This window comes from Lepidochelys kempii, chromosome 3 (genome assembly GCF_965140285.1).
Source record: "Lepidochelys kempii isolate rLepKem1 chromosome 3, rLepKem1.hap1, whole genome shotgun sequence".
NCBI classification, from domain to species: Eukaryota; Metazoa; Chordata; order Testudines; family Cheloniidae; genus Lepidochelys; species Lepidochelys kempii.
In genome coordinates, this window is record NC_136382.1 from 136,547,065 (window position 1) to 136,575,024 (window position 27,960).

Sequence of the window (27,960 nt, forward strand, 5' to 3'; positions counted from 1 at the left end):
CCAACTGGGGGGCCCCCGGCTTCCACCACCTGGCAGATGTGGGGGTAAGCCCCTGCAGCACCCTCACTCCCAGCAGAAACTATGGGATGGGGGAAGCCCCCCACCCGCCGCAACCCCTGACCCCAGCAGAAGCTGTGGAACAGGGGAAGCCCCCTCAGTGATCCCCTGACCTTGTCCCTGGCAGATGCTGTGGGGCAGCAGGGGAAGCCCCAGCACCCAGACCCCTGCTGCGGCCCTGGGAATGGAGGAGCTCTCACTCCCCACTACAGCCCTGGGATTGTGGCGTGGGGACAGAGCTTCTCCGGTGTTAGGGCCACGGTGCGGGGGAGGCAGAAAGGAGCAAACGGGTTGTGGGGTGGGCAGACTGGGTGGGGACCCTGGGTGGAACAGGGTGAGGCCCCAGGGGAAGGCGCAGAAAGGGGTGGGGCTGTGAGCGGGGCCGGAGGTGGAAGGGGTGGAACAGGGGCGGGACTGCAGGCAGAAGGGATGGGGAGGAGCTCCTCCACTTGTCATGGCCCAGGGCCCCAGGAAACCTTAAGTGCTCTCTGATCACAGGCTTCGGGTTCAGGCTCATTTGTAGGATCAAACAGGAAACTAGGCTGGCAAACTTTTGTAAAGAAGCAATATCTGGCATTAGCAAATGTGTATTTAAAAAGACAATAGATTTAGATTTATGTAAACATTGGTCAGGTTTCAAAACATTCAAAAAGGGTCCTAAAATAGGTTATACCTACTCTTAGTCTCCCATTCTGCCTTCTGCTCACGGCTGATGTCAGCCATTGCCCTCAGTGTTGGTATGCTCAGAGACAGCACCATCATGATGTATGAGTATTCAGAATGGTTTGGTGCTGAGACGGTCAGCAGAAATTTTTGCAAAGGACAGTGGAGTTATAACTAGCAACATGATGGCATATTTGACGTATTTCACATTCTTCTGTTTCAGGGTTCAATCAAAAGGAGGAGCAGGGCCGTCCCTAGGGGGTGTGGGGCCTGGGGTAGAAGTGACATCACTTCTGGGACCAACTGTGTGGGGGTGGGTAGGGAAGGCTGGGGGAGGTGGTGCCAGGTGTGTCTTTGCCCACACTCTACACCCTCAGGGCCCCGCTTCGGCGGTGCCCTCCTTCCTGGGCCTGGGGAGCTGCGGCGGCACCGTGCCCTCTCGCTCCAGGGCATGCGCTCCCCCTTGGGCAGGGCTGGGGGGTAGCCTCCCCCAATCAGCGGTTCACCCTTTGCCCATGCAGCGCTGGCCCGTGGGATCCCCAAAGCATGGGGTCCGGCCCCAATTCACCGTCCCCTAGGGATGGCTCTGAGGAGGAGATGGAGGTAAAGTTAGGGTACATGTACACAGCCTGCGGCAGTGAGCCTCCTCGACAGGGCTGGCAGACTTGGGCTGGCAGGGCTCATGTTAACACTCTAAAAATAGCTCTGTCAATAGACAGTGCTTTGAAGTTGCAGCTTGGCCTACGAAGACCACCCCACACCCTGGGCGCCAGAGCCTGAGCTTCAGCCTAAGCCACAACTCAAAGAACAGAGTACACAGCTATTTTTAGAGCACTATGCGAGCCCCACAAGCCCAAGTTTGTCCACTCATGTTGGGAAGCTCGCTGCCGTGGGTGGTGTAGAGGTACCCTAAATGGCCCAAATTCTCGATTTCAGCTGAACTACACTTGGCATAGGCACAAGATGGGACCAAAACTGGCTTTAAGCCACCTTTGTGCTTTTCTTATTGTAGTGCTCACTCCTGGTGTAAGTTAGGTTATGTCCACACTGCAATTAAAAACCTGTGGCTGGCCTGATCCAGCTGATTTGGGCTTTCAGGGCTTGGGCTAAGGGGCTGTTTAAATGCAGTGCAGATGTCTGGGCTTAAAACTCGCCCCCCCCCCGTCCTTGCCAAGTTAATTAACTGAAGCGATAGTGGGGGGTTACCATGGAGATGGGGTACTGAGTTTGGAGGGGGAATACGTAGGAAAGATGCAAACAGTTAGATTACAGAGAGAGAAACAGAAGCTCTTCATCTTCATTTTAATGGGATAAGTGTATTGACACCTAGTATAATTTAGGGGTTAAGACTAGTAATTACGGATATTTTAAGTGGTGCAAAATTGAAGTGTTTTATGGAGCAGGGTGTGTTTATTCCCAATTCCACTACCTTTTGGTTCTTGTCTTATTTTACCCCAAAGTTTTATGTGTTCCTCTAGTGATCATTGAATGGCTCCCATGCTTGTTTCCACACCTTCTCTTCCTAGGACTGGAGAGTACTTCCTGACTCAGCATGCCATGCCTCCTCCCTTCTCAAACCCCACTTCTTCAAAGAGGTGGATAAACCTTTGCCTTTGATAGATGGAAAAAATTATTATTATTTGACATTAAAAAAAAACAGAAAAAAGTCACTCCCTTTAGGACACGCGCACTAGCCTCCTAAATGACGGCACAATCACAGTGTCCTTCTTCTTGCCTATGTGTGATCTTCTGTTTGTTCTCATCATAATTCAGATGCAAACTCTTTGGAGTAAGGGCATCTATGTATAATCTGTATTACATTCTGACGCTAGACACAGCTCTGCAGCTCTTCATTAGAAGCAAGGCCCCATGTGCTAACTGCACCTCAGTTCAGAAGCAAAGCCCTCTGTTTCTGCTACACTCCAGTATGGCAGACTGGCAATGAAGCAACAGCTTCAGGTAGATTCCAGAAGGAAGACTTTTATTGAACTTAATATAAAAATGTATAATGTAATCAGTACAGTGGCACTTATTTATTCTGATGTATCAGAGTCATTTTATTTCAGTCTGCCACTCAGTTTTCAATGTGCCAATGTGTGTGGGTATTGACAATGCACATCTTCACTGTAGAAATTATCATGGCAAGATGAAGGCAATGGGGATAGTGAGGATTCTGTCACCTGGGGAGGCATGGCATGTGGTTTGGGATTATGTGACAGCACATTAACTGAATATTCCTGCTGAAATGATCAGCAGTGAAGTAGTTAACAATGTTGAGGTTTATATTATCATCATTAGACTTCAGAATCAACCAGTCACTTTGATAATTGGAGCAGTTTACACCTGTCTCAGACTTACTGTTTTGGTTGCCTGAAGGTGGGATAAGCCAACAGTGCATCAGCTTAAGCTTGATTCACATTCAGAGGACTTGATTCCCTATGGTTATAAAATTGGAATGATGCAGTGGTAAATCAGTTCCAGAAGTTTTCTTTGCAACCATAAGAAATCTAAATATACCAGCTATTTAAAATGAAAGTTTCAGTTTTATAGAACAGTTGTGCACCACAGAATTGAAGAATACCCAAAAAAAAGCCCAGATTTTTTTAAACAGTCAATATTCTTTGAAGCTAGCTATTTTTTTTAACTTGAGGAAGAAGATGTCTGTTAGTATTGTCAAGTGAGCTGTAGCTCATGAAAGCTTATGCTCTAATAAATTTGTTAGTCTCTAAGGTGCCACAAGTCCTCCTTTTCTTTTTTTGTTAGTATTGTGTGTGTTCAGAAATCATTGTCAGCTAATAGTGAAGTTCTTTTAAAACTAAATGTAACAAGCTGAACTCCAGAGTAGCCAGTCACTGTCAAATTTGGTGTGTACACAGGGGAAAAAATATTAAATCACTCTTAGGCTTGTGGCTAATGTGAGAGGAGAACTTCCCTCATTTTTCCACAATGCGTAAGTAACTGAAACTAACAGTTTAAAGAGAAATACCATGTCAACCTTCCCTAAAATATTGCCAGCACAACACTATAATAGTAAGTAACTAAAAAATCACAATAAAGAACCTAAGCACTGACTTTAGAGAAACAACTGCAAAAGGACAGCTGCTTTCTATTGTTCTAATGGGCTTAGCAACACCATGATCTCTCTAAATGATTTAATATAAAATTACATCATGTACAGTCATAGATTTATAATCTAGCAAATCTTGCACAACTAAAACTCGTATTGATTGCAATGGGAAATTCTGGGTACCATAAGGAATGCATTATCAAGCCTAGAGGATGTATGAAACAGTTTAGAAAGATAACATTTTAAGACAGTGTTAAACATAAAATAAAAATCATCTGGGGATCAGCTTTCACATTTATGTATCTTCTGTGTAATCCATCTAACATTTTTAGCCTAAAATGGTGATCACAGTCAGCAACAAACTACTTTCAAAGAGACCCATTGAAGTCTATGGCAAAACTCCCACTCATTTAAATTTCAACCAACACTCATTATTTCAGCTTCTCCAGACAATTTTTTGAATATTGACAAAGGCATCTCCCAGAGAGTCTGTAAAAAAAGTAAATTTCAACCAACTGCATGAAGAATATTTTTGTAAATGGTCAAACCAATTGCAGGCTGGCTACTCCAGCTGACTTCCACTGGGCCATATTTTGGACAGAAATGAAGTTTTACTGGCTTTATGTGGCACTTAGATACTATGGCATAGGTAGAATGGAAACCAGATTGATTCATAAAAATCACAGGTTGAATTCTTCCCAATTTCTTTTCTAGACCTAGCAATTGATTTGCTTGGGTGTAATAGAAGTAGAATTTGGTCCGTGTCTAGGAACTGAAGGATACAATCATTCAGAGTACACCAGGATTATTAAAAATATAGCTGCTTATTGAAAACATCAAAGACCTGATTCTGATCTCACTTACAAAAATTGTATGCCATTGCAACTCCTTAGACTTTAAAGAAATTACTCCTGATTTTCACCAACTGTTAGGGAAATTGGAATCAGCTCCCAAGACTGAATTATAATGATTTTCCCAAACAAACAGGAATGTGACTTGAATTTAAAGGTAAGTAAAGTGAGTGGAACAAAGACACATGCATGTGACAATAAAGTTGCCCATGAGGATTCAGGGTATTGTTTTAGTAAGTTATATAAATCTCCTAGCAGAGCATAAACCCACAGACGCAAGGATATTCGGAGTTAAGGCTGAAATTTCACCTTTAGCATTCCACTTTTAATGTATATTGTATATGCATTAAGAAATAGGGCATCTAAAAATAAACTATTTTTTTCAGAGCCTAGAACTCAAAGGCATCTGGGGGTTTTAACAGAAAACAACTTTAAAAAAATCTAAAAGGGCAACATAAACTCCAAAGCTAAAAGAATGTAGGAAAAAAGAATCTCATTCTCCCTTCATGCCAATTAATATTGCCACACACTGACACTGAAAAGGGAAATGAAAAGCTTTGAGCTTTGCTCTGAAGAACACCTTGTGGTTTCTATATAGGGGGAAAGAAATGCCATCCACCTGCCTCAGTGGGTGGGGGAACTCGATGGGACTGGAGGTGAAAGGGGAAAGTCCTAGCAGCCAGGTAGCTCCCACCCCCTTGAAGTCTCTGGCAACCATTGGCCAGCTGGAGGGGAGGAAGCTGATTGGCCAGCATTCCCCAGCTCCCAGGATTTAACTTGGAATGGGGCCAAGTGAAGCTTCTTTTGGCTCCATTCCAGCAGCCCCACCAAAATTAGGAATGGGACTCTGGGCTGACAGATGCTGTGAGTCTAGCCAATTGCCTTTTGGGGGGTCGAGAAAGATTTTTTTCTGCCAGGAGCTAATTGGCAGAAGACTTGGGAGTTTTTTGCCTTCCTCACAGCACCTTCAAGCCACAGAATGTTAAGTAGGAACGTGCTTGGTACCTAACTGAGGTACTTGGGTTGAGAGGGATAGCTCAGTGGTTTGAGCATTAGCCTGCTAAACCCAGGGTTGTGAGTTCAATCCCTGAGGGGGCCATTTGGGATCTGGGGCAAAAATTGGGGATTGGTCCTGCTTTGAGCAGGGGGTTGGACTAGATGACCTCCTGAGGTCCCTTCCAACCCTGATATTCTATGATTCTATGAAAATTGTTAATTCATCACAATTTGCAGCTGGTTTCCAGTGTGCTTAAAAGGAAAAAATGAATAGTTCCCAGAGGTAAAAGACCTGGAATTTTGGTGATGGACCTTGGGCTCACAGGATAGGATGAGATCTTGTGGTCTTTGTGGGTCAAGGGCTCCAGCCTTTTGCACCCTCTGTCCTTCTGTGGTGGGTGGGTAGGGTGGTAGAACTCAGAGTGAGCTGAGTTTTGGAGGGTAGGCTGAGGAGAACCAACCCCAAGTTACATGGTAGGACCCTCACATTGGAGCCAATTGAATGCTGATGTAGCCTTTTTAAAAAAACTGAATTGATTGATAGCCCTGTGATAAACTATAATGTCCGTACAGCTCCTGTGCAGCCATAGTTTCAGATCAATAGTGTGAAAGTTACCCTTTAAGATTCTCTTAGACTGGGAGACTCTTAGGAGCACACGAAGAACAAATACAGTGACCACAACCACAGTTACAAATAAAAAATCTTGTTTGTATTATAAGTTATGCTCATATACACATCTACACAACCTGAGAGAGCCCAAGTAATAGCCAATGCCACATTCATACTCACATACCCAAAGATGTTACAGAGTCTCTCAACAGGTGGTCATCAATAAAGGGGTGGTTCCTGCTGGGATCTTCCCTATGACGTCTTTCCTCAGGGTATTCCCACTTTAGCCCCACCAGGGAACCTCTTTTATATTTTTGTTCTTACGAGGCCTAACATGTTATGCATATGCATAAGAGCAGTATTTTCGCCAAAACTTGAAACTAGGGAGTGCATTCAAATTTACAGGGGTGGTGGGTGAGGGCCAAGGGATGAGACCATGAGGGCAAAGGTGGCGTGTATGGCCCTATAGTAAAAACTGGAAAATGTCTCATGCCAATTTTATTAGATTTAACTCATGTTTTAAAGGCATCACACGAATTATATTTGGCTACTCAAGCCTTCTATGAAGCACTACATCTATATCCTTCTTGGTTTCTTGTTGTAATTTTGCACAACTCTGTTAATGAACTTCTCGAATGCAGTGCATTCATTTTTGGTGGCTTCTCATGTGCATTGTAATTCCAGTCCTTCTACAGATATGCACATTACTTCAGTCCCATGATCAGGCAGAAGGTGATTTCTTTCAGAACATAAAATTTTATTCAATGATGAAAAAGAATGCTCAGCTGTTGCTGTCATGACTGGGAGTAGCAAAATATGAATTCCTACTTCTTTCATCACAGGAAACATAGCACAAAGATCGGGTCGAGCCACTAGTGATGATAAAAAAGAAGTTGAAGTCAAATCTTCATTCATTTGTCATATGACATTCCACTTTGTGTTCAGATTCTCGATTCTTCCTGGTCACACAGCAGCCCCATTGCTGGTAGTGACTCATTCTATTCAACTGTTTGCGTTTTATAAGACAGGCATCTGTAAAAGCTACGTAGAGATTGAGTAGAATCCAGAAGTTGCTGTTGTAGATTTGTAAAAATCAAGTCTGTGTACTCTTTCAGCTGGTTAAACAAACACTTCTTTCCTCTTCACTTAAGGATTCAATATAACTGTCTTCATTAGTCAAGTTCTGGATTGAAGTCTTAGCTTCTCCCATTCCCTTTTCAATGGATATCTCTCTGACTGATCCAAGTTTAGCTTAAATTGCTGGACAAAGATCTACTACTGTTGTAGCAGATGCCTGGATGGCATTGTTTAATGACCCAAGTGGTTTCAGCAGTAGACTTACAAGACAGAGAATGGTGATTGTCTTCTCTGAATGTAGTAGGAAAAGTAGTTCACCAGCCTATTTAGATCTGTCCCATCTTGGTAGATACTTTCCAAAGCCAGTAATAACGGTTGGAGTAATTTTAAGACAAGAGCGCAGAATTGCTCATGAGAAAACCAGACAGTTTTTCCAGGTTGGACTAATTTGAACTTCAGTCCCAGAGCATCTTCTATTTTTTCCAAGATGTTCAGTCTTTTTGGACTCTTGCTGAAAAAAAAGAGTATAATGACGACATTAAATTTGTGGCTTTTTAAATGTTTTTTGAACATTCTGCAGCTCATACTTGTGCTAGGTGAGTAGATCATAGAATCGTGGAAGGGATCTTGAGAGGTCTTCTAGTCCAGTGCCCTGCACTTAAGGCAGGACTAAGTATTATCTAGACCATCCCTGACAGGCATAGGTGCCAACTTCTGCTCACGCCGGTGGGGGCTCAACCCCCCTCTTCCCTCAGCCCCACCCCGACTCCACCCCTGCCCTGCCCCCTTCTGCCCCCATTCCAAACCCTTCCCCAAAGTCCCCATTGCAACCCTGCCCCTATTCTGACTCCTTCCCCAAATCTCTGTTCCTCTCCCACCTCCTCCACACTGGGAGGGAGGCAGAGAAGTTGGGATGCGGCATGCTCAGGGGAGGGGGAGGAGGCGGAGGCGAGCTGGACCGTGGGGGAGTGGAGGGGAGCTTGGCTGCCGGTGGGTGCAGAGCACCCACTAATTTTTCCCCGTGTGTGCTTCAGCCCTGGAGCACCCATGAAGTAGGTGTGAAGTAGGCTCTTAAAATCTCTGCTCTTAAAAACCTCCATTGATGGAGATTCCACAATCTCCCTAGGCAATTTATTCCAGTGCTTAAATACCCTAGTAGTTAGGAAGTTTTTCCTAATGTCCAATCTAAACTTCCCTTGCTGCAATTTACATCTATTGCTTCTTGTCTTATCCTCAGAGATTAACAAGAACAATTTTTCTCCCTCTTCCTTGTAACAACCTTTTATGTACTTGAAAATTGTTATCATATCTCCCTTCAGTCTTCTCTTCTCCAGTCTAAACAAACCCAATTTTTTCAATCTTCTCTCATAGGTCATGTTTTCTAGACCTTTAATAATTTGTTGCTCTTCTCTGGACTTTCTTCCAATTTGTCCACATCTTTCCTGAAATGTGGTGCCCAGAACTGGACACAATACTCCAGTTGAGGCCTCGTAAGCATGGAGTAGAGCAGAAGAATTACTTCTTGTGTCTTGCTTACAATACTCCTGCTAATACATCCCAGAATGATATTTGCCTTTTTTGCAACAGCATTACATTGTTGACTCATATTTAGCTTGTGATCCATGATGACCCTAGATCCCTTTTTGCAGTACTCCTTGCTAGGCAGTCATTTTCCATTTGTATATATGCAATTGATTGTTCCTTCCTAAGTGGAGTACTTTGCATTTGTCCTTATTGAATTTCATCCTATTTCCTTCTGACCATTTCTCTAGTTTGTCCAGATCATTTTGAATTTTAATCCTATCCTCAAAAGCACTTACAACCCCTCTCAGTTTGGTATTGTCCACTAACTTTATAAGTGTACTCGCTATACCACACCTACCACTTCCCATCCCCCCATCCACAAGGCTTGTTACCCTATCAAAGAAAGCTAATAGGCTCGTTTGAAACACTTTGTTCTTGACAAATCCATGCTGACTGTTACTTATCACCTTATTATCTTCTAGGTATTTGCAAATTGATTGCTTAATCATCTGCTCCATTATCTTTTTGGGTATTGAAGTTAAAATGGCCTCTGGAGTGTGTATAGGAGAGATTAGAGTTACAATTTTCTCAAAGCAAAGCTTGCACTCCACAATGTCTAGAGAAGTTTTCAGCTCCATTAAATGTTTGGTGTCCAATTTATAAGCATTTAACTCTTCTAAAATGTGGGTTGTCACAGATCATAGAATCATAGAATATCAGGGTTGGAAGGGACCTCAGGAGGTCATCTAGTCCAACCCCCTGCTCAAAGCAGGACCAATCCCCAATTAAATCATCCCAGCCAGGGCTTTGTCAAGCCTGACCTTAAAAACTTCTAAGGAAGGAGATTCTACCACCTCCCTAGGTAACGCATCCAGTGTTTCACCACCCTCCTAGTGAAAAAGTTTTCCCTAATATCCAACCTAAACCTCCCCCACTGCAACTTGAGACCATTACTCCTTGTCCTGTCCTCTTCTACCACTGAGAATAATCTAGAACCATCCTCTCTGGAACCACCTCTCAGGTAGTTGAAAGCAGCTATCAAATCCCCCCTCATTCTTCTCTTCTGCAGACTAAACAATCCCAGTTCCCTCAGCCTCTCCTCCTAAGTCATGTGTTCCAGACCCCTAATCATTTTTGTTGCTCTTCGCTGGACTCTCTCCAATTTATCCACATCCTTCTTGTAGTGCGGGGCCCAAAACTGGACACAGTACTCCAGATGAGGCCTCACCAATGTTGAATAGAGGGGAACGATCACGTCCCTCGATCAGCTCGCTATGCCCCTACTTATACATCCCAAAATGCCATTGGCCTTCTTGGCAACAAGGGCACACTGCTGACTCATATCCAGCTTCTTGTCCACTATCACCCTTAGGTCCTTTTCCGCAGAACTGCTGCCTAGCCATTCGGTCCCTAGTCTGCAGCTGTGCATTGGGTTCTTCCGTCCTAAGTGCAGGACCCTGCACTTAACCTTATTGAACCTCATCAGATTTCTTTTGGCCCAATCCTCCAATTTGTCTAGGTCCCTCTGTATCCTATCCCTGCCCTCCAGCGTATCTACCACTCCTCCTAGTTTAGTATCATCCGCAAATTTTCTGAGAGTGCAATCCACACCATCCTCCAGATCATTTATGAAGATATTGAACAAAACCGGCCCCAGGACCGACCCCTGGGGCACTCCACTTGACACCGGCTGCCAACTAGACATGGAGCCATTGATCACTACCCGTTGAGCCTGACAATCTAGCCAACTTTCTACCCACCTTATAGTGCATTTATCCAGCCCATACTTCTTTAACTTGCTGACAAGAATACTGTGTTTCAGAGTAACAGCCGTGTTAGTCTGTATTCGCAAAAAGAAAAGGAGTACTTGTGGCACCTTAGAGACTAACCAATTTATTTGAGCATGAGCTTTCGTGAGCATCCGATGAAGTGAGCTGTAGCTCATGAAAGCTCATGCTCAAATAAATTGGTTAGTCTCTAAGGTGCCACAAGTACTCCTTTTCTTTTTAAGAATACTGTGGGAGACCGTGTCAAAAGCTTTGCTAAAGTCAAGAAACAATACATCCACTGCTTTCCCTTCATCCACAGAACCAGTAAACTCATCATAGAAGGCAATTCAATTAGTCAGGCATGACCTTCCCTTGGAGAATCCATGCTGACTGTTCCTGATCACTTTCCTCTCATGTAAGTGCTTCAACCAGAACCAGTGTCCAACTTTAGGGTTAATAAGTGGCAATGCACTTAACATTGGCCTCCAGTTTGTAGTGTGTGGTATCTCTTGCTTAAAGTATGATGCAACAGTCAAGTTGGTTCACATAAACTGTGTTATATCTCCAGCATTCTTCACAGCCTCATTAAGTACTTCTAAAACTGGCTTTGACAATGACTGGCTTATAAGGCTTTCTGAATGTCGATGCAGTCTGGAGGCTTGGTGTTTTGCAGCCTTTTCACGTAGTTTGTCAGCATTGGCTTTGCTGATTGGACTGGCACACCAAGTTCCTCCAGTTTTACCAATCGCGGCAGTGGGAAACTTTCCTTCTTCGTAAGCTTTTTGCAAGAGGTGCACCAGTAGTCGTCTTTTGTAACTTCAGTAAATGGGAAAAGTTTGACTGACAAACATCAGGAATTGCCTTAGTTTGTGGAAACGCTGGTTCTTCAGTAGGTAGTTGTATTTGTGCTTTGGGATGTTTGGATGTAGATACACCACTTGAACCTTCAGATGACATGTTGGTTCTTGGTATGTTCTTCATCTTGGTTGGTATGACCACTGGGGTGTGTGTGATGGGAGAGTTTGTGGTTTGTGTAGGGCTGCATGAAGGTTCCAAACCTCCTTTTCCTTATGCATACTTCCCCACCCCATAAATTTTGGGGTGCTTCACATTTCATAGGGTGTTTTCTTAGTTCCCTTTTTTCTTATTAGTGTCTTATTAACATTTATGTACACATTCCCATGGTAACCTGCGGTCAGAACAGAACTTCCCGTGATGTTACGATCAGGTGTCTTGTGAGCTAGATGGGTACATTGCAGTCTATTTTTCTGTAACATCATCTATTGGCATTTCCTTTGTAGTAATCTTCTGGGTTTATTGGCATAGGGCCAGTCTTAGGTCACCCTCTCATTAAGACAGCAGCCTAATGTGGCTAAGCTGAAATATTATAGGTCTTAGCCTGTAGGCCTTGAATTATGGCTTTACATTTTATATACCTAACACAGACTTGTCACTCCTAACTATTTGTCCTAACTATACCTCTATAATCCTATCCTACTTATTCATCACACATTGATTCTATATGACATAAAATATGAATTAATCACAACAATAACACAATTAAATTATAAAAATGAACGAAGTGGCTACACTGGTACAGGATGGTATGGGTGATGGGGGGGATGGCACCTCCCCCTGTGTTTACCATTCGTGTGTCTGTCCTCATTTCAGCAGTCTATCCACATCAATTGTAGAGTTTCAGGCACTGCCTCAGGTGCACTCCACATTATACCTTGCAACAGACTCACCAGCTTCATTTGTCACAATAGGAAGCAGGATCCCTCTAACCCACTGCTACACATTGTACAACACATAGTACTGGGAGATATTGCCTGTAATTAGGCATACTACAGTGGGCTAAGAGTGCATTTTCAATCTTGATTCTGTACTACTTTGCTTTTGTGTGAGTTAAAGTCTTTAAACCACGATCTGGGGACTTCAATAGCTCAGACATAGGTGAGAGGTTTTTCGCAGGAGTGGGTGGGTGAAATTCTGTGGCCTGCACTGTGCAGGAGGTCAGACTAGATGATCATAAGGTCCCTTCTGACCTTAGTATCTATGAATCTATCTACGAACATCAGAATCCCCATAAAAAAAGAAAAGAACCTCACTTTTATTTTTTTGAGATGATAACATACAAAAGTAAATATACTTGTGTGTATGTGTCGTATATCTGGAGCCTTGCACCTGTACATATAACATTTAAACAATAGTGTAATATTATTATATAGTGCTTTACATTTTCATGATGCTGTACAAACACACTAACAAAACAAAAATGCAATACATTATTAAATCTGACTAGGTAAACAGGCATATTACTTTGTTTGCTCTAGGTACCTAATCATCCCCAGTCTTTAACCGTTGCTAATCTGAAATGAAATCCTATTTTAAATTTATTTGGAAAAGAGTTTGATCCTCTCATTCTATTCCCTAGTCACCATTTGTCCACAGGACAAAAGAGTCAGGGTCTGATTTTGATCTTACTGGCACAGATTTTATACTCCATTGACTTCTGATTTGTAATGGTGTAAGTGGGTGGAAAAACAATCCCTCACTGTCTTACACAATTCATCTTAACTGGTTCTCTGCTCAGGGTTTATCAGAACTGTTGTCAGCCAGCTCTGAGGTATGTTGACAGAGCAGTGTGAGAAGGTCTGGACTGTGTCTGTTTGTACTGTCTCATGCATACTAGTACTGTTTGATTCCTTACCTTTAAGAACATGAAATTAATATAGGTGTAAACACACAGAACTCAAAAAAAAAAAATCAGTGGTTCTGTACTGTGATAGCCATTGTAGCATAAGCATTTTTCAGGCTTGTATTAGTTTCAATAGTAAAGATGGATGTATTTTTGGTTGTATCAGAATTATTTAGATTGGATAATTTTATAACTCTGTCCTCAAGTTATTTTACCCTTTTGCTGAGAGAAAAAGAAAATATTTATATTTTATTTTGTGCATATAGTAGATTATGCCACTAGAGACAGGAAGTGAAGAAAAACTTGTGAATTTCTTATAGGCTGTATTGTCAACAGGGTCTGCACAATGCCTTTGACCAATACTGTAGGCAGAAACTCTGTGGTGGCTCCCCTGCACTGGGACATTTGTTTTAGAGAGATAGACATATCTATGCCCGTACTCAAAAGACTTATGTTAATATAATATTAAGGTTATGAGTTCATATGCTCAAAATCCAGGAAATGAAAATGTTACGGTTCTCACAGTAATGTTAACTTGGCCACATTGCACATTTAACAACATACACTAACAGTATAATGGGTCTCTACACTGATGTATCTCAACAGAGACACTGTTGCTTGGGTGCTGAGGTCTTGGATGTTCAGCACACCAAGCAGCAGCTGTTCAGTGCGAGCAAGGGCCTGTCTTTCACGCATTGGCGTACCAAGGGCTCTCTATAGTTCTGCTGTCTCAGTGTATCAAGGTAGCAGCATCAGGAAGCATTTCATACACTGATGCTCCTTTTCTCACTCAAGTTGTGGAAGAAGGGGAAGTGTTGCAGCTGAATTGCTTCAGGAGTAAAGGTAGCAACTCTATTCCTGAGCCACTTTCTCCTTTTAGGAAACTTGATGTGATTTGGCAAAGGAAAGTTTCAGGTGGAGAGACCTGACTTCCTACCACATTCAGCTTTTAAACAATGATATGTATTAATGTTGGTGATGCATGTTCATGTCTGAATGTAGGAGGGGAATAGGGTGGCATGGTCATGATTGGGAATGTTGGGTGAGAGAGAAACATATTTTGGAATGGGCTATGGGGGAAAACATTAAGAATAGGGCTGTGAAGGGACCAGTTGGGGGGGTGGTGATGTGGATCATATATGGGGAGGCAAAATCAGGGCTCTGAGGCAGGACATGGGGAAGAGTGCTGCTGTGTGGGGGTCTAGTAGGAGGAACAGAGCTATATATGACAAACAGATTATAAGACCTCCATTTTGATAGCTGCCCAATGTGAGTAACTATCAGCACTGACATAGACTAGAGCTGGTCAGGAAATTACTTTTCCTATGAAAAAGTTTTACTAAAAGGAATTCCCTCCTCCCCCACTTTTGTTGAATTTTTAAAAATCTTTTGGATTTTTGTAAAAACAAAACAAAACCCCAAAACAAAAAACCCACAAACGTCCAAAACTGATAATTTTTTTCTGTTTTTTTTTTTAATAAACAAAAACTGTTTTGAGGTGCCAACAAGAAAAAAAATGGTATTCAGGTTTTTGGTTTTTCAATTAAAATCCATTTTTTTTATAAACTCCATTTTCAGATAAAAAATTATATTTTTGTTACGCCATTTTCCATGGAAAAAATGTTTTGATGGAAACTTGTCAATTAAACTTGTAATGACATTGGAGACATAAAATCAAAACACAACAAACTTTTAAAAAAGCCACCCCCATAAACATTAAAAGTCAGGAACTCACTACTTAACTCCTCATCCCAACCTTGCAACTGACAGCCAGGATTTTGCTTTTGCTACATCACCTCACCTTCACCCACCATCTATAAATACCAGTGTTGTCACTCTCTTGATTTCATCACCACTAATGGGCTTTTTGGGCTTCTGCTGGAGCCAGTCTGGGGATGACATGAGAAACTCCAGCCTTCAGAGATCTTTAGTTCTGCCCAGAAGCTTTTTTGGCTCTCTTTCTCCCTCCTTTCTGGCTGCTTTTCCCTCTTCCCTACCTCTTGGGGATGGGCATCCAATCAGAATAAAAGGTGGATTCTCTGTAACTTGAAGTCTTTTAAATCAAGATTTGAGGACTCTAGTAACTCAGACAGAGGTTATGGGCCTATTAGGGGAGTGGGTGGGTGAGGTTCTGTGGCTTGCGATGTGCGGGAAGGCTGACCAAACGCTGATGATAGTCTTTTCTGGTCTTAAAATTTATGAGTCTATGAGGGCTGCTCCAGGAGACAGATGGAGCTCTCTACCCCATAGGAGCTAACAGAAGTTTTAGGCTAGGGTAGAGGGAGCAGCCAACACTGTTCTCACAGGACAGAAGTGTGGAGTTGAAGAGACCCTGCAGCTGATTCCCTTCATTTCTTGGAGATGGGGATAAAGAGCACCTGGAACTGCCCCCCCAGCAAGGTCTGGGATGGCAGTGTGTCAAGAGCCCCTGGAGCTGCTCCCCATGCACACCAGGGAGAGCAGGACTGAAGCACCTTGACAGCTGTAGGAGGAACACACATGTGTGGGTGTGTTCCAGCTCCACACATAACATGCAGCCTTACTGACACCCACAAATGTCAATTACTAACAAAGTTTGGTATTGCATGTGTGTTTTTTTCCCATTACCTCACCTAAATAGCACTGCTACAGACATTACAGTAACTTCCTAACACGATCACAAGTTATTTCCACTTAGCAAATAATTCCCTCTCTTAATCTTCCAACACAACACAATTGACTAAAACCTTACACAATACACACTAATCTCCTGCTTCAACACAACACCAGTGCAACATTTTAAACAATTTGAAAACAATTCTAACCTTTCTACTCAGTTGGAGTCAAAGGTGGCAAATTTTGTGAAGAGAGGAGGGGTGTGTGTGTGTATGTGTGAGAGAGGGGAAATAATATGGAGAAGACAAAACTATGGTGGTTGAGGACTTTAGTGATTTCAGGGTTTTTTATGTTTGTGTTGATGATATACTGTATGCACTTGAGCAGCCTTAATAAGTTTTTGTTTTGGGTACATATGTTATACACATATGCAGTGTATTTGTGTGTGTGTGTGTACAGTGCTGCTTTGTGAATGATTCATGAAACAGTATTTTCAATTACAGTTAATCTTTCTTTCCCCACAGTTATTCAGAAAAATCTTTGCTATTAGCTACTGTCATAAATATAAAGGGAAGGGTAAACCCCTTTGAAATCCCTCCTGGCCAGGGGAAAGCTCCTCTCACCTGTAAAGGGTTAAGAAGCTAAAGGTAACCTCGCTGGCACCTGACCAAAATGACCAATGAGGAGACAAGATACTTTCAAAAGCTGGGAGGAGGGAGAGAAACAAAGGGTCTGTGTCTGTCTGTAGTCGTCTTGGCCAGGGATAGACCAGGAATGGAGTCTTAGAACTTTTAGTAAGTAATCTAGCTAGGTATGTGTTAGATTATGATTTCGTTAAATGGCTGAGAAAAGAATTGTGCTGAATAGAATAACTATTTCTGTCTGTGTATCTTTTTTGTAACTTAAGGTTTTGCCTAGAGGGGTTCTCTATGTTTTTGAATCTAATTACCCTGTAAGATATATACCATCCTGATTTTACAGGGGGGATTTCTTTATTTCTATTTACTTCTATTTTTTATTAAAAGTCTTCTTGTAAAACACTGAATGCTTTTTCATTGTTCTCAGATCCAAGGGTTTGGGTTTGTGGTCACCTATGCAAATTGGTGAGGCTTTTTATCCAACATTTCCCAGGAAAGGGGGGGGTGCAAGTGTTGGGAGGATTGTTCATTGTTCTTAAGATCCAAGGGTCTGGGTCTGTAGTCACCTAGACAAATTGGTGAGGCTTTTTACCAAACCTTGTCCAGGAAGTGGGGTGCAAGGTTTTGGGAAGTATTTTGGGGGGAAGGACGCGTCCAAACAGCTCTTCCCCAGTAACCAGTATTAGTTTGGTGGTGGTAGCGGCCATTCCAAGGATAACGGGGGTAATATTTTGTACCTTGGGAAAGTTTTGACCTAAGCTGGTAAAGATAAGCTTAGGAGGTTTTTCATGCAGGTCCCCACATCTGTACCCTAGAGTTCAGAGTGGGGGAGGAACCTTGACAGCTACTTTGTACATTTCCTGATGATGTTTTGCTGAAAATTATACAAAACATTTCAGCCTTTTGATGGTTCTGTGAGCTGTTTATATAATTTCCATTTTTTTCTTATCGTGCTCTTCTCACATGTGCCGTAAGTGTAGCACTTTCCCCATTAGCTGCTCACCTTAAAAGATACAAAGGAAAGTTGTATATGTACTACAATCTAGCCATGGCCCTAATCCTGGAAATATTTACACATGAGAAGAACTTTACAAACATGGGTAGTCCCATTGAGTTCAATATGGCTGTTTATGTGTATATTTGGAGGATTGGGTCCTTAGTCAACGGCCCCAATTACAATATAGTTAAAACAGAAGACCCGGTTGCAATATGGTTAAAATTTGTAGCAAGGAAATCTAATCATATTTTTATCATTAGTCTAAAGTGTGTTTAAAAAATCATTTCAATTCAGTGCATGTGCATGAAGTGTGATTTGCAAAAACTCAAAACTCATCTGAATCACAAGCCACCTCTATTAAATGAGTACTTCTTGACCAATTTCAACTTTCCACAGTGAGAGCAGTTTTGTACCTAGAGCTGTTTCAAAAAAGTTCAAAAGAATTTTTAAAAAAATTAAAACAATAGGGAAAATGTATTTTTTGACTATCCTCCTACTCTAATGCCTAAAGAATTTTTTGATCATAATTATAAAAAAAATTGTCAATCAGAGATGAAGACTAAAAAATATCAGCATGAAAGTTTCTTAAAGTTATGAAACAACTGAAAACAGGAGGTTAGAATGGAAACTCAACTATAGTGGTCACTAGTCCCACAACCCCTAAGCCTACACACACAAAAGACCCTCCATTTTCTGTGCATGTTATACGTACAGAAAAATATGTAAACCTTATGTAAATACGCATGCACGGGTCCCAGTTGCTAAAGTAGCCACTATTTCCGGGTGCTTCAGTTTTGGGTGTGCAACTTGAGACAGGCAGGGCCTAATGTTTCAGAGGCTCCTAAATGGAGCTGTGGGTTTTCAGCACCTTTGCAAATCGGGTCCCTGCGGGGGAGGTCGGGGAGTTCCGAAGTGGGGCGCCCACAGCTAGTGGCCATTTGAAAACGCTGCCCACCGTCTGCAGCACGCCCCCCCCCCCCCCCCGCCCCGCAACGTCCAGTGTGGTACACCAGCAGTGTGACACTGTCTGTGGGCCCGGTGTGCAGCCACAGGCTATCTGTCGAGTAGCCAGTAAGGGGCGCTGGGCCGCAGGTTTGCGTTGCAGAGGGAGCCGGCTGCGGATCACCTGCAGCAGCGGGGGAGCCGAGCAGCTCCGCCCTCCCCCCCCCCCCCCCCCCCAGCAGTGAATCACATCCCTCCTCTTCCAGGCACTGGCACTGAGGAGATCGGGCAGCGCCGTCAACCCGCTGCGGAGAGAGAGCGAGACCGGCACAGCGGGGCTGGGGCTGCTGGCTCCGGGGCGCTCCCACTTCCCCCAGTCCGGCGCGGGGCCGCGCGTGAGCTTCTCCCCCCCCCCCCCCCGCTGCAGCCCCGCCAGCCCGGGCACCGCCGCCGGGCGAGAGGGGGAGCCATGGCCGAAGGGGGCGAGGGCGAGGACGAGATACAGTTCCTGCGAACTGTAAGCACCGCGCGCTCCGGGGAGCTGTGGGGCGCGCGGGGGAGGGGGATAGGTGTGGTGGTGGGGGGGGGCAGCCAAGGGGGAGCGTGCGCCTTGCACTGGTTTGAGGGGGGCTCCCTGAGCCGTGCCTATGCGGGGGCCGAGGGGTGCCTGGCGCGCGTGGGAAGGGTGGGGAAGAACCTGGCATGCCCGGAGCTGGGGGGGACTGGGGGGAGCTTGTGTCCTGCAAGCGTCGTGCCTATGCGGGGGCTGAGGGGGAGCTTGAGCCTTGTGTCCACGGTGCTGGGGAAGCCCCACTCCCCGGGGGGAGTTGAGGGAGGGGGGGGGCTGGGAGAGCCTTGCCGGGAATTCCCCTTCTGCCCCATCTCTCGCCGGCTCTCCCAGGCGCGCACACGCGCCGCGGCAGAAAACCAGAACGCGTCGCCGTGCACCGAGCGGTGTCGGGGTGCATGTGTGTGGGGGCAGCGGAGGGCTCGCTCCGGGGAGCCGCGGCCCGCCTTGCGTGGTGGTTGGAAGGAGAGAAGTGTTGGGGCTGGGCTGGGTGGCTGGCCGGGTGCCTGCGTGGGAATGCAGCGCGAGGGAGCAGCCATGGCTCTCAGCTGTGCGTTAGCGATGCGGTGACAATTAAAAGTAACGTGCGCGGTGGCTTTGGCTCGCCTGTGGTTACTCCTGGATTGACCCCCGAGGCAGGGCAGGCTCTTGCTAGCGGACAATTGGAGAATGAGTGGTGCCGGGCAAGGCAGCATCACAGGCTCGGCAGCAACACCGTTTCCCCCAAGTATCTTTCAGCGCTCCCCTTCCACCCTCTGACTTGTTCTGTACACTGCAGATACTAACCAAGCAGCAGTGCTCAGCCTCACAGCTGCAACTGTAGTGCCTATTGCAAAAACAAAATGAAAAGCAAAAACACCCCCTGCTCACAAAAAACCCCAACAACTGCAGGCATTATCATCACTGAAGGTGGATTAGTACTTACATCTTTTCACAAACATCTTTTTTTTCTTCTTTTGCTTTTTAAATGCAGTACATTTTAAAGTGCCCAAGCATTTCTTCCCTCAGTTTGGCTCTGTATTATGAGTGCTGATTATGCTCATTTTGGACTATTTCTCATCAGCCACTGCCTTTATTCACCTCATGCACCATCTCCCAAGTGCTATTTATACAGGAAGTCCTAGCAAGTTTTACAAATAGGTGTTTTTGAATATTGCTATACACAAATATTTAGGTAGTTTTGAGAGCAGTGTAGACTTTGCATATGTGGAGACATTGAAACTGTATGGTGTAGCTTAAACTTCATTTTTCTTTTTATTTAGCACAGTCACATTTTGAAAACATTTTTGATTTGTGACAAGTAATGAGAAAAAGGTGCGTGGGAAAAAAGGAGAAACAACTCAAGTAGCTGGTATATGGCAGAGCATGTTTGTATCATTTTTCAACATTGTGAAGGCTGGTTTGGATAATTCTCTTATTACATTGTCTGCTTCAAACTGGATTCATTAAAGGAATAATCTACTCTAAATATTTTTTGAATCCATCAAAACATCCGGTCTTGTTGCGAGTACAATTGTTATGCAATGTTGAAAAAGGGAACACAAAACTGTCCACTTTTTTTCTTGTTAATATTATGTGGCATGTACTGCAGTCCTGGCAAATAGATTTGAGTTTGCTTTTCAGCTTTCTCTGAAAGAAGATATGGCTTCACAGTCTGTGAGAGTTTGGTTGTTGTTTCCTGGTGCTAAAATTGGTACAAATATTTTGGAAGAGCTGTGCACTTACAGGTTTACTGCAGGTTTAAATGTTAAGTTTAGCTCATGGAGGTGTTATCTGAAATGCTAAATGGGGAAACTGAAGCAATGTGCATGCTAATGTCACACTATGTACATATAGGGTAATGTTAAAAACTACAGACCCTGACAGGAGCAGCTCATTACGTAAAAGAACTCTTCTGATAACGGATGTCCTGCTGTCAATAAAGAGGCAATCCTAGCCTGGGATTATCCTTTAAAAATTCTTAGAATGTTGGCCTGGTAAGAAAATGACCTTGAAGAAGGTGGCAATTTGGAGAAGTGGGAAGTTTTTTGATGGAGGGATTTAGACATACAGATAAAAAGGGCATTAGACATTTCCTTTTTTTGTGAAGTTTTGAATTACCAATCTAAAATTGTTTCTATATGGTGACCTGCCTTAATCCTCAACCTACCCCTTTCCCTCCCCTGTACACTTGCGCTGGGAACATTTGTATGAAAAGAGATGGAAAACTCATTTGTTTTTTAAATATTAAACAGGCTTCACCCTAATGTCTTAGTTAATTGTTTGCAATTTTTGACTAACCTCCCAGGGCTCAATATTTCATTTGTAATACTTTCTACATGGCATTGATAAAATATTTAGTTTGCAAACTGAATATTTCCTGATAATGAATGCAATTTGGGTGTCTTTATTTTTAATCAATTGGTTATTAGGGATAGAGGGGTGTATTAATAGTTTGGTAGATAAAACATACCATGAAGGACCTAGTTTGTGATCCTCTGTAAAATGCTTTTCTGTGTTCAGGTAATTCCATAGCGGATAATAATCTATAAACCCCACTACACTTCAGTTAGCATTCTTTGCACACTGCTGTATACAATCACTGCTGCATTTTTAAAAGTCACTTTTTAGATGAAATTGGAAAGGTTCTGCAGCATAAATGAAGTTTTGCATTGGAATGTCAGTATCATATGTTAGACATTTTATATTTAAAGAGAGAAAATTGGGGTTTTAGTCTTTACAAGTACAGTTTTCCCATTGATTTTTTTTAAAAACTATTTTTTTACATTCAACTAAATGTAAATTGAGTTTGTGTGTGTCCCCTATATTGGTCTATATTTTTGTGTTCCTTTCCTCTCTAGTCTCTCCTACTTCGTCTAATCTCCCTGTTTTTCTTTGTTTGCTACCTCTTCTTTGGACAAGATGGCTGCATGCATGGCTCCCTGCAAAACTTCTGCTGGTGTGGATTCTTGATTCCTTTTGCAACAAGTCTGATACATCCCATTTAGAGAGGAGAATGTAACCTTTTATTGCCTTGAGTCGCTGGAAGAGCAATGCTAAAATTGCTTTAGAATCCTTGAGACATGGACTAGAATGCTGCTTCTGTATCATTAGGCTAGTCCTCAGGGAAATGTTTTTTAGCCCTATGAATTTCACACCTCAGCATGGACGGTGTTCAGACTCATAACTTTGTTTAACATTCCATTTGGTAATAATCTTATAGTAGATATATAATTTTCAGCCAGAAACAAACTCCTCTTTTCTGGCTCCCCTCATCAAATGCATGCATGCAGTTGGGAGGGACTCGGGGGGAGCTTGTGCCCCGCATGGATTTGATGGGAGGGGGGAGAGCCCCCATCTGTATTAATCCTTGTTAATGTTAAGAAACAAAAGAACATGCATAGTACAAAATAAACATCCACATGTCAGTCTCTACATTCAAGAATATAAACTGTTTATAGCTCATAACAGTTAGAAATAACATGAAATTCTTTACCAGAATGTATAATTTGTCTGAAATAAAAGCAATTCAGACTTCCAGGGAAGAAGAACAGGAAATCTTTTCATATTAACAATCAGACTCCTTCCATAATACATATGTGAAAAGGCTGATCTTCTTGGTACAAACCTGGACTAGAGTTGCCAGTTTTGGTTGGAGGTATTCCTGGAGGTTTTATCACATGACAAGCTTTAATTAAAGATTAATCTTTAATTCCTGGAGACTCCAGGACACTCCTGGAGGGTTGACAACCCTAACCTGGACTCTCTAAAACCATCATAGGAAAGACCTATGGAACAGAGCTATAAACTATCACTGGAACCAAGCTAATCTTAAACTTTCAAGAGGGCGCTAGGTAACTGTATCCTTTGTATTGGATAAAGATGCTTTCAGGCTTTCCAACGCCATCACCTCCTGAATTTGATTTAACCTGTGATGTAAACGAAGTTTGGGAGCAATCATATGTCTAAAGTAGGGGGTAATTATGTTGTAATTTAAATGTGCCCAAGGAGCCTCCCCAAAAGCAATAGGGATGACTTTGGTGGGATATCAATTTCTGTAGCATTTTTTAAAGTTTGAGCTAGATTCTTCTTTCAGATATTTGTAACAGGACACAATTACAACACATGGAAACAAAACCAGCAGTGCTGCAACCCCTCTCAACAGGCTGCAAGGCAGCTAAGATCAATATGCTTGTAATAACGGTGATACCTAAAAGAAAAAGATAACAACCCGAGCAAATCTCCTTTCTCAAGATCAAACGGAATCATCTCTTTGAAGAATTGCAGGGTTATGAACTTAGTGAGGGCATTTGTGCCACAATGTTTAAGCCGTAACATCTCTTTTCCTTCCAAGCACGTGCCCGGGGTGGATAATGGCATAGCGGATGGCCTGTCTTGTTTTCAGTTCAACAGATTGCGGAGGGCTTGTACCAGGCAGGAGCTAGTGACAAACTTGAGTAGATCCTGCTGGTGCTATGGAACCTTGGCATATCAGATTGGCGGTGGCATGCAGATCCTTGGCTCTGGGTACATGGCTCAGCTATGAAGAAAGTTGTAAAAAGTTCTTCCAATTTCAGGATCTGGAATGCTGGTCACTTATATGGCCCATCAGGAAGGGGTGGGTGCTGCAGTACATGGCATTTGCAACCCAGTTGTAGGAGTCCTCAATGATCCTTGCATAGTGCAAGGGGCAACTGAGTTCATTTGGGAGAATGGGGGTTCACCTATCAAACTTGGTGTGGGGGGGCAGGTCATGTTTTGGGCTGCTATACAAAAGGCTATTGGAAGATGTTTGTTCTGACTGGGTTGTGGGGGAGGTGGCCAAGGTAATTGCTGGCACCTCCTTGTGGCGGATGTCCAGTGCAAGTACTCCATAGGGAAGGCATCCAGTGACCGGATAAATGGCCTGGTAAAGGACTTAAAAAGGAGGTGCTGGTTAAAGGAATGGAACAGTGGGGGGTTTGGGGTTCCTATGGTTGGAACGGCAGGGAGCCAACCCCCTTTTCTTATAGCCCACCTTATAGCTATGAGTTGGGGGTGGATGGTAAGGTCCCGGCAATGGATTTTTCTGGAGGGACCGGGATGGAAAAATGAGGGGAAGATGGTGGAAGCCCCCTGGGTAATTACAGAATAAATAGGGGGTTACCTACATTGTACATGTTTATCTGCCAGGTAGTACCAGACATCTAATAATGAAGTTGCGGCCTGATTAAATCCATATCAAGTGTCTCCTGTCCTTCTTTCGGTATAGTTGGTCAATGGAATCTGTGTGTTCCACTCAGTGTTCCACTTTTTACTTAGCCTTTCTTCATTTTGTTGAAAGGGTAATTAGAAATGAAGTAGTATGTTTGTCTTTTAAAAAAAATAAATCTGTTGCTTCTCATTTCCCACCTGAATTTATAGTTCTCCAGTATAGCTCTCAATCTGCCAGTGCCAAAATGTGAAATAGGCCCTTAAAAAGTGTGACAGGGATGCAAAATCAGAGATACAGTTTAAAAAGTACTTCAACAGGAAGAGTGAAATTATGCAGGATTCACTTTTTAAGCATGAATAAAGTACTTTATTACTTCACTGTCAAAATTTAACAATTTGTAACATCATGACAGTAGGAGACCACTAGGTTTTCTGTGGATTTAAGTTTGAGTCTAAATGAGTGCCATGCCCAGTAACATTTGAGGGCTACAAGACCAAGTATTTCAAGATCACATTGGCCTCTATTCAGGAAAGCATTCCTTTCCAGGACAGCAATTAAATGAGATTTAAAGTGAAGCACATACTTAAGTTATGTACTAAAGTGCTGTCCTGAATTGAGGTCTTTCTTTCACAGTAACCACTGTGGAAATACAGGGAAGATAAACAACAGGAGCTGATGCGATCTTCAAGATCTTGTCTTCATGCAAATTGTTACAGATAATAAAAAGGAAAATAAACATGAGCTGAATTTCTTCTAGGTGTATCCTAGAGTGGAAAGCAGTAGTACTGCATTATTTTTCTATAGTGCTTTTCATATACCAGGTATCTTCAAGTGGTTTATGATGATGACTTAGATTCTGGTCGTTGCAGTGACCATGTGTAAAAACACAGCCACATATATACACTCAGCAAACCTTTCAAAAACAGCCTTGGGTGTTCGAACCAGTTTTATTGAGAGAGTACATTGAACAGAACACTCTTGTCAATTTTTAAAAGGTACCATTTATGACTCACAATATGTGACTCCTGGATATTCACCGGAGACTGTTATGAAGGATCACAGATCAGCATCTCATAAAAGGGATGGAATGGCTAGCATTGCAATGTATCCACCTTCCTCCTTCCAATACTGCACTGCAGTGTCAGCACTGAATATGAGCTCAGATTCTGATTTGGAATTGAGCTGAGTGGACTATAGGTAGTGAACAACTTATCCAACAAATTTAGCCCTCTTTTGTTTGTGAACTATATGCAAAAAATACCTTGATTTCTTACAAACTGGTTCAAGTATTTGAACACTTGATGTGAACATTGGAATATTCTTACTGGACCATACCAGTGATCAATCTACTTCACTGCCTTATGTGTCAGAGTTGCCTTTATCAGCTGCTTCAAAGAGAGGTTCAAGAAAGTTGCTTTCCAATCCTCATCAGTTAGTTGACTAATGTCCTGAGGCATGAGGATTTCTATTCCTTTTAATATATAAATATATTTTAAAATCTGCCATGTATGGAGTTCATTGTTGGATCAAGGGCTTGGGTGGGGCTTCTCACAGGAGTTAAAAGCTATAGGATTTAAAAGAACTCTACTAGCTTGTAAATTAGTCGGTTTCAAAATATGAGTTTAATACAGTTTCAGTGTTACATCTGCTTATGAGTTCCCCTGCCAAGTGTTGTGGTTTTACACAGTCACCTATCATTTTTTTTAAAAGTTGGTTTTCTCACCGCTGTTGCTGTATGAAAGGTACACACAAAGGTCCTGATTCAGAAAAGTACTTAAGGTGCTTTTTTGCATAAGGATAGATTTAAGCATATGCTTAAGTGCTTTTCTGAATCAGGACCAAAGAGGGGAAACTGACTAGATGGGGAAACATTGAAAATGACTCTACACAAAGTGATGTCAAATGTACAAGTAAAATAAACTAAAAACTACAGATTTTTTTTCTATAATTTTTCAGTTACAGGTGTTACTTGTTACAATAGTAGGTTAAACAATGTCAGGCAGGAAATGTAAGTTTATGGTGTTCCTTTCAAATTACTTCTAAAATATTGCTTGAATTTCCTGAATTGACTAAGTCATTTGGGGTTTGGATTTGGTTTTGTGAGGGGTGTCTGAGAGTGTTTGGGGGAGAGGGGGATGGCATCTTTGCAATCACTCAAAACTGGACCTTGTTATAATTTCTAATAAAAATGGACTGATTCAAATTGGATTTTTTGTCCATTGTTTCAATATTGTTAATGAGTGAGCAGTTTTCGCTAAGCTTTAAAATTAATTCATCCTAATGAAATGTGTGAGAGGAGTTCAGATTTGTCTTGGTGTGACTTTGTTTCAGTTTGACTGGCTGGTGATGAAACAAGTCGGTAGTGTTCTTCCTGCAGTGTGCAATTGTGCCTCTCTAAATCTTACTTTGCTGATTTGTACACAAAACCAGCCATCTGTCTCCATTTCACTCAGCAAATATTTAATAGCAGATGCTGTAATGAGGTCTCATATTATGAAGATCCATTAACTTCCACAAAAATACACCATGGTATATTTATTAGTCTATTATGAGGTATTGACATAAATCATTAACATTAACCTACACTATGAACAAAATACACCTTGTGATATAGTGTCACTGCTTTTAATGTTTGTTTTGCTTACTAATTTGTAAAATATATTAAGTTGCAGTGGGTCTTACAGTCAGCATGAGTTAGTGACGTTCTATTATATGTATTAAGAGTAAACTTTGGTTAAGTTGAAGTCAATGGCAAAACTCTTATTGACTTCAGTAGAGCTAGGATTTCAACCTAAGACTCTTGTTTGCAGGCAGAATGCCTAGAAATGTACTCACAGTACTTATTATTCTATAAATATAATCTCAATTCTGGCAAATCCAATAAACATACCATGGAAAGACCCCAAATCTGCCAATATGGATTGATGAGATTTCTTTTATGGCTTATCTGATGAATCCCTTAGTGCAGCAGTTCTGGGAAAATTAAGCTGTATATGTTTTCAGAGATGGATTTCCCTTTCACTGGTAAAGTGGAAGTAAAAACAGAGCAATTTTATTTGTGTTTTGAAAAGTTAAGAGGTTGATCCTGTACCATCAAAGTCAATGGGAATTTTGCTGTTGACTACAATGTAAGAAAGATCAGACCCTTAAATCTTGTCCGGAGGTAATAAATAACTTTTTGGGGTGATATTTTGCAGACTTGGTTTCTGTGCAGAGGACAATGTTTTTAAGCATGAGGAAAAAGGTCAGGGCCACTTTTCAGAATGAGTGGAATGGAAATAAAAAATCACAAGTATTGGAGTGGTTAAGCCATGAATTGGTTTCCTTGTACTTCCAGTACTGATGCATCTGTGCCGCTGTAAGATCTCTCATGTAGCTTCTGGGTGCTGATGTGAGAGGACTCTCCCATCAATATAATTAAACCACCCCCAATGAGCACTGGTTGCTATGTCGGCAGGGGAAGCTCTCCTGCCAACATAGCGCTGTGCACACTGCCACTTATGCTGGCAAAACTTATAGTGGTCAGGGGATGTGTTTTTTCACACCCCTGAGTGACATAAGTTTTGCCGACATAAGTGGTAGTGTAGACATGGCCTTGGTGTCTACCTTTTGAGGAACAGAATGGGGTGGAAAGAAAAGAGAGGCACTGACACTACTCATTTTCTTAAATTTTTAGGGTGGGGGTGGGGGGATGGAGCTGTACAAGGAAATTAGCTCATAGCTGATCTTTTA

The 27,960-nt window shown here is 42.5% G+C and overlaps 1 protein-coding gene across 1 annotated transcript in view; it reads left to right on the forward strand.

The window, feature by feature from the left end:
- The first annotated feature begins 18,764 nt into the window (after window positions 1-18,764).
- Window positions 18,765-27,960, forward strand: part of RYR2 (ryanodine receptor 2) — a 719,385-nt gene continuing 710,189 nt past the window's right edge. Inside the window, exon 1 of the mRNA XM_073338199.2 lies at window positions 18,765-19,004. Within this exon, the coding sequence (XP_073194300.1) occupies window positions 18,957-19,004 (48 nt within the window). The 5' untranslated portion in view covers window positions 18,765-18,956. The remainder of the gene's footprint in view (window positions 19,005-27,960) is intronic.